The sequence below is a fragment of the Dendrobates tinctorius genome, unplaced genomic scaffold, assembly GCF_039654945.1.
Source record: "Dendrobates tinctorius isolate UK_male_01 unplaced genomic scaffold, ASM3965494v1 ptg000623l, whole genome shotgun sequence".
Taxonomy (NCBI): domain Eukaryota; kingdom Metazoa; phylum Chordata; class Amphibia; order Anura; family Dendrobatidae; genus Dendrobates; species Dendrobates tinctorius.
The window spans coordinates 9,069-18,869 of NW_027362277.1; the positions used below are offsets into that span (position 1 = coordinate 9,069).

The window sequence follows — 9,801 nt, forward strand, 5'->3', positions numbered from 1 at the left end:
CCCATGGCAGAATGTGCTCCCCTGTTGGGAGCTTGCCATACCCCTGGAGGGGACAGAGCTGCCAGGGGAATATCGGGCAATGGGCACCAGGACTGAGTGCGTGCCCCATAAGAGACTTGCAGCTCTTGGGATTTATCTGGGAGTTGCTGCCTGTGCTCTGAAGCCGTTTGCTGAAGGAGCAACACCTGTGACTAGGGACAGCTCAGGGATTGTATCTGTTAGTCTACATCACCTTTATTAAAAACAGTTGCCACTGTTAGGCCCTAAAGAGTGTGACGTATGGTGCATCCGTTCCAGCATGGAGAGAAGCCATCTGTCTGAGGTAACCCACTGTGACCTGGGGCAGGGACAAGAACTGTCTATTCATATGCAAGGGGCCGTGGTGTGGACTGAGTGTGCCTTGGTGGTCTCGCCCACGACCACTTGCCACCTTGTTACACTTTTATGGCAGAGTAGCCTGACTGAAGCCTCTCCTCAGTGCCCTGACCTAAACCCAACTGATCATCTCTGGAGAGACTTCAAAGTGGCTGTCCACCAATCTTCACCATCCAACCTGATGGAACTGGAGGATCTGCAAGGAAGAATGGCAGAGGATCCCCGAATCCAGATGTGAAAAACTTGTTGCATCATTCCCAAGAAGACTCATGGCTGTACTAGTTCAAAATGGTGCTTCTACTCAATACTGAGCAAAGGGTCTGAATACTTATGTGATATTTCAGTTTTTCTTTTTTAATAAATTTACAAAAATGTCTACATTTGTTTTTTTTTCAGTCTACAAGGGGTGCAGAGTGTACATTAATGAGAAAAAAAAATTGAACTTTTTTGAATTTATCAAATGCCTGCAATGAAACAGAGTGAAAAATGTAAAGGGGTCTGAATACTTTCCATACCCACTGTAATTGTATAATATATATATATATATATATATATATACACACACATCAATGTAAAATTTCTCGCTCACTTGGGAATTTGCCCTTTTTTTTTTTTATCATGGCGCTGCACATTGAACAGACGATGCATATTATCTCATTTGATTTTCCCATTACTTCTCTATTAGCAAGCTGAGCAGGATCTGGAAATGTGGAAGAAGCAGGACGCCGCAATTACTGAAGAAAAGACTCCGACTCCAGAAAAACCAACCACGGTATGTAATTGGAGAAGTTATTTATTATGCTTGCCATTATATCTCCATCATATTCTGTCACAACTGGACCACTGGGGCTCACAATCTAGATTTCCTATCAGTATGTCTTTGGAGTGTGGGAGGAAACGGGAGTACCCGGAGGAAACCCACGCAAACCCGGGGAGAACATACAAACTCCCTGCAGATGTTGGCCTTAGTAGAATTTGAATCTAGGACACCAGCACTGCAAACCAACAGTGCTAACAACTGAGCCAGTGTGGTTAGCAAGGTATTAAGTCCTTAACCCCTTCCTTACCGATGACTGAATAGTACGTCATCGGTAACGATCCCCTGCTTTGAGGTGGGCTCTGGTGGTGAGCCCACCTCAAAGCTGCGACATGTCAACTGTTATGAACAGCTGACATGTGCCCGAAATAGGCGCGAGCGGAATCGCCATCCGCCCGCACCTATTAACTAGTTAAATTAACTAGTTAAATCCTGCTGACAGCGGGCATTTAACTAATGATTCCGGACGCTGGGTCGGAAGTGAGCTCATCGCTGCCCCCCGCCACATGATCGGAGGTCGGCGACGCGTTGCCTGGACAACCAGACGTTTCATAGAGACCTCTATGGTTGTTGCAGGCACATTGCTGTGAGAGTAAATCTGCTACATATGGGCAATATGCTCATCGCCCATATCTAGCAGAGCTGACAAACGTTTTATAGCAATGGAAACAGCTATAAGGTGAGAAAAGTTTTTCATTCCATAGAATCTTGTTGTATGACTACCTTTTTAGGATAAAAATTCTTAACGTGTATTTTTTTGGATTTCAGTCTCCACCAACTAAATCCTTAAAACCACAGATCAATCTGATGGCAGAGTTGAATAAGAAGCTGCAGACGAAAGAGCCGAGAGTGTATGAGGAAAACTGGGCTATAGAAGACATCATAACAGGTGAAGTTATTTGGGACGTCATTACTAGGTCACAGACCATAGGGTGTGTGTGTGTGTGTGTGTGTGTGTGTGTGTGTGTGTGTGTGTGTGTGTGTGTGTGTGTGTGTGTGTGTGTGTGTGTGTGTGTGTGTGTGTGTGTGTGTGTGTGTGTGTTTGTTACGCTACAAATATTCCAGTAGGGTTTGGAGTAGGATTTGTGGCGAGGCGCACACCTCTTGTCCGACGCTCCTGGTTCATGCGCCTTTTCTTTTTAAATTCGTTTATTAAACCATAAACAGGGTATACAGCATACATACTTGTACATGATGTTAAATACTGTATAAAATATATATGTTTCACATGACATTAAATGCAAAGCAAAATGTGCATACAGAATAAAACATAATGTCAATTAAATCACACTGGTCTTTATGTTATTACTCAAGTGATGAAACCTATCTAATTTCCGAACCGTACCTATATCTACAAAAACAACAACTATTTCGCAGCCTAATTCCACACACTTAACTATTTATTATGTGACATCTCCACTCTACAAAGTAAGGTAAGAGGAGTTCCACCCCTCCCAAATCTTCTCAAATTTATCCGGGCATCCTCTATTTTGATATAGCGTGCGCTCATATGGGACAATCGAGTTCACTAAATTGATCCAGATCCCAATAGAGGGAGATGAGCCTCCCATCCACCGTAGTGCCAGTACCTTTCGTGCCATAAACAGTGTCTCCCGTAAGAAAATCCCAGTATATTGCCCTCATGTCTCCTCATCCCATACCCCAAACAAACAGACCAGTGGCTCAAGGGGAGCAGGAACTTGTACCAGGGATGTTAATAATGATGTCACCTCCTTCCAATATTGTGCAATGATAGGACACTGCCAGATCATGTGGATAAAGTCTGCATCTACTGAATGGCATCTCAAACATTCCGATGATTGGTATCGGCCCATCTTAAAGAGTCGAGTCGGAGTCAAATATGATTGGTTTATAATATATAATTGTATCATCCTGTTGTTAACAGACGGAGATACCCTAATTGGAGACTCCAAAATTTCCTCCCACTCCTCTCTCTGTACATCAGGGATGAGCCTTTCCCATTTCCCTTTAACCGAATCTATGGTGGATCCTGTCCCTACTGACAGCATGTATGTATACAGAGAGGAGACACTGGGGACCCTGTGATTTAAGAATTCCTATCAAGAGTAAAGAAAAATAGCATTGTCTACACCTACACATCTCATGTGTGAATGAAAGGCTGACCTTAAATTAAAAATAATGGAAGAATTGGGATCTCGGGACATTGCATTTAACCTATAATTGTTCAAAAGATATCAGAGTTCCATGATCATGTAGATCACCTATCGTAAGAACATTGTATTGAGTCCAGAATTCGGTGGATGGGTGTTCAAGTAATGCCGGAAGGTAACCATTATTCCATAGGGGCATTTCAGCTCTAATATCCCCAAATTCAATCACCCTTTTAATCTGTTTCCATACTGATCGTGCCAGGCGAAGTATGGGTAACAGACGAGGGACATTTATTTTTCCCGATTCAAAAAAAACCTAGCGGGCAATTAGCTCATGCAGCATGAAGCAGATCATCTTCAGAATTAGGGAGGTGATTACCGGGCATCCACTTACTTATAGCTCTGGCCTGTCCAGCCAGATAATACAGAAAAAAATCCAGTAACGCTGCCCCACCCCCCTTTTTAGGTCTTTGCAGAGTGGATAGCTTGAGTTTAGGCCTGGTCTTCCCCCATATAAAAGACGTAATCTGGGAGTTCAGGGTTCATGCACCTTTTTATGAATCCGGGGCGTCTGACTCCGGCACATCTCCTCATCAAGACAGACGTGACTTGGCGGTCGTGATGAACTGAGCCCATGGACTCTACACTTGCAAACTTTTCGTTTTCAGTTATCACACTAAGGTCCGGGGTCACACTTGCGTGTGTAATGCGAGTCTCTCGCATTAATACCCGTCACTGCCGCCGGCACTCGGGACCGGAGTGTGCAGTGCATGTATTTCTATGCAGCCGCACACTCTGGTCCAAGGTGCTGGTATTGATGAGAGTTTCTCGCATTACACTCGCAAGTGTGACCCTGGCCTAAGCCTAATATTTGTGCACCATTTTGAATAATTTGTCACAAAAACAGTCAGCGAATACCACAAGCCGACAAAAGCAAAGTGACTTAAAAATAAAAAATTGCAAATAATGAATTGGGCATTCTGAGTATATTTTTAGCCATTTAAAACCGTCCAGAATTTTCATGTTGTTCTTCACCATTTTCCTTCCCATCAGATCTGAGGAACCAGCCATATAGAAGAACAGATATTTCCAGGAGAAGTGGGAAGAAGCCGAACAGTGGAGCGGCAGTGACCACTACAGACGTACCAGTCTAAGGCCTAGGACAGGGGAATATATGGATTTTCTGCAGCAGGGGTCCCTTTCCAGTTCCCACCAGATGAGTTTGGTGTAGACTTTCCCAAAAGTATTTAAAAAAGCCAAAATCCTATTTCACAAACCCTGATCTGGAAGACGACAAAGGACTCAATACTAAATATAAGTCAAATCTATTCTGTCAAAGTGGAGTGGCTGATCTGACGAGGGACAAAGAATAGGATCAAGCACAAAATGATTAACCTGTGCATCCCTTTATAACTCACATTGATGTTAATGGGGCTTCCAGATCATAAAGGCAATTTCCTGACGTTTAATGTAAAACTTCCAGAAATAATCACTTTTATAGAAAGAGTGTGGAAAAAAAATATCTTTACTCTATTCAGGCACTCAGGAAAAGCAGTAGCTATCCTCAGCCAGAAACTGCGACCAATCTTCATAGATTGCTAATCCAATCCACAAGAAATGGGTTGGCACAGGGGTCCTGTATGGTGGGAAATTACTTTATTGTGGGGGAAAATATGAAGTACATTTGGAATAAGCCATCCAATGTGTCATGATAACCCCAATCACATGATATTCCAGTTTACACATCTTCCCGTGGCCTTTTTATTATGTACTGTACCCTAGTGTAAATAGGACAAGCGACTTTACATTTCATGCAGTATTGTATGTACCCTATTCTGTATATATAGCACATTGACTCATGTGGCATTCATTGCGCCCCACTATTTTGGAGATGTTATACATATTAGCTTTTGACTATAGGCTGCAGAGATTAACAGGTTGCTCACTCCTTGCACAATGTCCATGACTGCTGTTAAACTCCCTTGTAGTGACAAAAACACACATCCTGCAGTCACCACTACAGGGAGCACATTGTATGCTGTGATATTATGTATACAGTTTAACAGTATGCCGTCAGCATAGTCTAATGGTGGCTGCAGTCAGCAAGTTAAAGGGTTAACATCTTAAACGGACCATCATCATAAAATTGATTTTGTGTTAAAGGAGTTGTCTGGCCTCACTCAATGCAAGTGCACAAACTTGTCTCTATAATTTTTGCATGGACACATGAATAGCACCATAGACTATAATGAGTACGTATTCTAGCCGCGATAAAAATGTATACAACACATATGTCTGAATGAGGCCTAAGTAAGATAACTGACTCCACCAAACCAATAACTAACTTCACTTCCACCAGTCTTATTGGCATGTCAGCATGTGGTCAGTATTTTTCATCAGTACTTATTAGTCAAAATCAGGAGTGAGTCCTACATAAGGAAAGTATATATGAAACATTCACACCTCCATTGCTTATGTGTTTTGGATCCACTCCTGATTTTGGTTCACAGACAGTGATGAAATATGGAAAATAAAGTCTAAACTCAAGATACATAAAGAAATAGTTCTAGTAGAGAAAAACAACAACATTCTGGTCTATTGAAGGCATGGCACCATGATATTATGGGTCAGCAGACAGCCATCACAGTGCTGTGGCATATTCACATTAGCCAGTCAGGCTACAAATGAGAGATGCTGCCAAGTATATTAGCAGAATCTAAAATAAAAACCAACAATTATCAAATACCCCGTAGTAATTAAATAAATAATAATACTACATCTAAATAACACATGGGACTTAAAAAAAAGTAAAAGCCATCCCACCACGACAAGGTGTATCCAATAGAGACAGTACCTAAGTAGTTCACCTCACTATGTGTCAGCAGTAGAGATAGGCAAACCCGAACAGTAAAGTTCAGCGTCCATACCGAGCACGAATTTCACCAGGAAGTCCGTGTTATTGTTCGTGTTCGGCTGCCCGAACACCGGGTGTTTGTCGCGCTGTCATGGGCATGGCAGCGTGGCAAACAGTGCTTCTGATTGGCTGTGAAATCATCCCCGCCGATCAGAGAGCTGCGGATCCCACGCTGTCAAGACAGCGTGAGCGCGCAGCTGTGATCGGAGGTATAAAGTTTACCTCCGGTCACTGGTGTCAGTAGATGGCACTACTGCTCATAATAGTGAGAGCAGGAGCTGCTGATTGGTGTATTCATTAGCTGGCACCTGTGCTTTAAATAAATAAAAAGAATTTTTTAAAAAACGGCGTGGATTCCCCTCTATTTTTGATAACCAGCCAGGTAAAACTCACAGCTGGGGGCAACCCTTAACTGTCAGCTTCAACAAGGCTGGTTATCAATAATAGAAGAGTCCCCATGCTGTTTTTCTAAATTATTTAAAAAAACGGTGTGGCGTACCCCCCAGTTTTGACAATCAGCCTTGCTAAAGCAGACAGCTGGGGGTGATATTCTCAGTCTGGTAAGGGGCCATTGATATTGACTCCCCCCCCCCCCCCCCAAGCCTAAAAATAGCAGCCCACAGCTGCCCGGAAAAGGCAGATTTATTAGATGCGCCAATTCTGGCACTTTGCCCAGCTCTTCCCACTTGCCCTGTAGCGGTGGCAAGTGGGTTAATATTTGTGGGGATTGATGTCACCTTTGTATTGTCTGATGACATCAAGCCCACAGCTTAGTAATGGAGAGGTGTCGATGAGACACCTATCCATTACTAATCCTATAGTCAGATGGTAATTAAAGACACATCAAGACAAAAGTCCTTAATTAGAAATAAGGCTAAACACCATTTCACTTTTTTGTTTAAAAATAATAAACACAGACCTACTCACGCCTATTCCACTGAAGCCCTCGTTTTCCTGTAATAAAACAAAAATAAAAAACAACCATATCCCTCAGCTGTCGGCCGTTCTGTGGCACGCCGTAATCCATGTCTGGGGGAAAAACAGTTTTCAACATGGATGGTGCCAAGATGCAACCGTCCAGGCTGATAACCACTGTTGACTGAACTGCTGCGAGCACAGCGTCCGTGATCGGCGGTGACATCATCGAGGTTACCTCCAGTCACTAAGGCTGCATTTCCTGCTGGGCTGAACTGCTGTGACCTCGGCGAAATCCCCCACTAGCACCATGAGAAAAACTCACTATGTGTCAGCAGACGTCAAATTAGAAAAGGGCAGAGTAGGACTTGGGTCTTGACTGTTCAGACACCTACCCATGAAAAGCAAGATAAGCAGAATTAATAGCCCAAAACAGGGGAGCCACACATCTTTTTGCACATAGTAGAAAAACTAAATCAAAACCTAAATAAATGGACCCAGAGCATACATTGGTATAAATGCAACATGTAGGAGCACGGTCACACTGTGGTCATTTAACAAATGGAAACAAAGATAAAACAAAAATGAGCAAATAATTGAGTACACCTTGTCGTGGTGGGATGGATTTTACGCTTTTTGGATTAAAATAATGTTAACTAAGTACCCCATGGTATTTACATGTACTATTATTTACTTACTTGCTCATTTTGTTTTATCTTAGGTTCTGCCGTCAAGGAGATTAATCCTGTGGTTAATCACAATGTGGAGCATTCTGTATATTGCATGCTACTAATATAAAAACCATCAGATTTGGACACTTGGTAATTAGGCATTGATGACATTTTATGCAGCCTGCAAACCTCTGCCGTCTACAGCTGTAGGCCTGCAGAAGCCATCTCCAAGCTGCAGCTCTCTAGCGGTTGCAAAAGTAAAATTCAAAGCATGTTAGTTGTAGTTTTGCCACAACTGGATTAGATCTATGTAGCTTATTATACCAAAAATACCTTGTACAGTTCTATTATATACCATGGATTACATTACGCATTGACATTGCGCTTGGGCTTAGAACATCAATTTGTCATTCTCCCTGTATATCAGTGTGGGGGTTTATATCATTTTTGTATTACTCTGTATATTAATACAATAAGAAAAATGCAAAAACAAAAAATTCTGAATAAAACCAATGCAATATTTTTATGCTCTTGCTGTGAACATGATATCAGGAAGGAAGGAAATTTTTTTTCCACTTTTATATGATGACATCATTTATAGAAGCCAGGAAGGTGTGGGCGGTAGATCACAGGAGCCTGAAATTATGCTGTTAGTCTATCAAAGGCGGCGAGGCATAAATCATACAGAGGCCGCTCACTGCGTTACACATATCATATTAGATATGCAAGTGCTTCTCACTAAAAAAGTTAATTTATTTCAGTTTTTCAATACAAAAAGTGAAAATCATATATTATAGAGTCATTACAGACAGAGTGATGTATTTCAAGTGTTTATTTCTGTTAATGTTGATGACTATGTCTTACAGCAAATGAAAACCCAAGTCATTATCTCAGTAAATTAGAATACTTTAGAACACCAGCTTGAAAAATAATTTTAAAATCTGAAATGTTGGCCTACTGAAATATATGTTCAGTAAATGCACTCAATACTTGGTCGGGGCTCCTTTTGCATCAGTTACTGTATCAAAGCGGCGTGGCATGGAGGTGATCAGCCTGTAGCACTGCTGAGGTGTTATGGAAGCCCAGGTTGCTTTGATAGCAGCCTTCAGCTCATCTGCATTGTTGGGTCTGGTGTCTCTCATCTTCCTCTTGACAATGCCCCATAGATTTTCTATGGGGTTAAGGTCAGGCGAGTTTGCTGGCCAATCAAGCACAGTGATACTGTTGTTTATAATCCAGGAATTGGTACTTGAAGTCCTGCTCGAGAACGAAATTTCCATCTCAAAAAAGCTTGTCGGCAGAGGGAAGCATGAAGTAGTCTAAAATTTCCTGGTAGATGGCTGCGCTGACTTTGACTGTTGAGGGCAGAGTAAAGTACTGCAGTGCGCACGTGCCGGACCTCTGACCTTTCCCGGTTCCTGCGCACTGCAGTACTCTGCTCTGCCCTCAACAGGGCAGATATAGAACGCCTGCGCAGGAGCTGCGGCAGAAGTAAGAAGGAGGACATCATCGCTAGAAGATGGGAGGCGCCGGACTGGACCGCGACACCCACCGCACCCGACTGCGCCCCCCCGGTGAGTATAATCTAACTTGTTTTTTTTTTATCTTTCAGGTTACATCGGGGGCTTATCTACAGCATTACAGAATGCTGTAGATAAGCCCTGATGATGGTGACGGCAGCTTATAGGGCTAAAAATAGGTGACAGATTACCTTTAACAATCCTTTGAAGGCTGCGGTTATCTCTGTTGCTTGTGCACCTTTTTCCACTACACGTTTTTCTTCAACTCAACTTTCCACTAATATGCACTCTGTGAACAGCCAGCTTTTTTAGCAATGACCTTTTGTGACTTACCCTCGTTGTGGAGTGTGTCAATGACTGCCTTTTGAACATCTGTCAAGTCAGCAGTATTCCCCATGATTGTGGAACTTACTGAAACCGTATTCTAATTTACTAAGATAATGACTTTTGGGTTTTC

General features: G+C 42.5%; 1 protein-coding gene across 1 annotated transcript; it reads left to right on the forward strand.

The window, feature by feature from the left end:
- Window positions 1–1,060: 1,060 nt before the first annotated feature.
- On the forward strand, window positions 1,061–8,346 carry LOC141079071 (formin-like protein 1). The gene is made up of 3 exons (XM_073565267.1): window positions 1,061–1,147; window positions 1,961–2,081; window positions 4,378–8,346. The coding sequence occupies exons 1-3, from the start codon at window positions 1,082–1,084 to the stop codon at window positions 4,476–4,478; spliced, it is 288 nt and encodes a 95-aa protein (XP_073421368.1). The 5' UTR covers window positions 1,061–1,081; the 3' UTR covers window positions 4,479–8,346.
- Window positions 8,347–9,801: the final 1,455 nt, after the last annotated feature.

Bases quoted from the DNA above. Each gene is read 5' to 3' on its own strand.
- LOC141079071 (XM_073565267.1), top strand. From the start codon at position 1,082: ATGTGGAAGAAGCAGGACGCCGCAATTACTGAAGAAAAGACTCCGACT. The intron at 1,148-1,960 runs GTATGTAATTGG...TTTGGATTTCAG, and splicing joins CTCCAGAAAAACCAACCACG to TCTCCACCAACTAAATCCTT. The intron at 2,082-4,377 runs GTGAAGTTATTT...CCTTCCCATCAG, and splicing joins TATAGAAGACATCATAACAG to ATCTGAGGAACCAGCCATAT.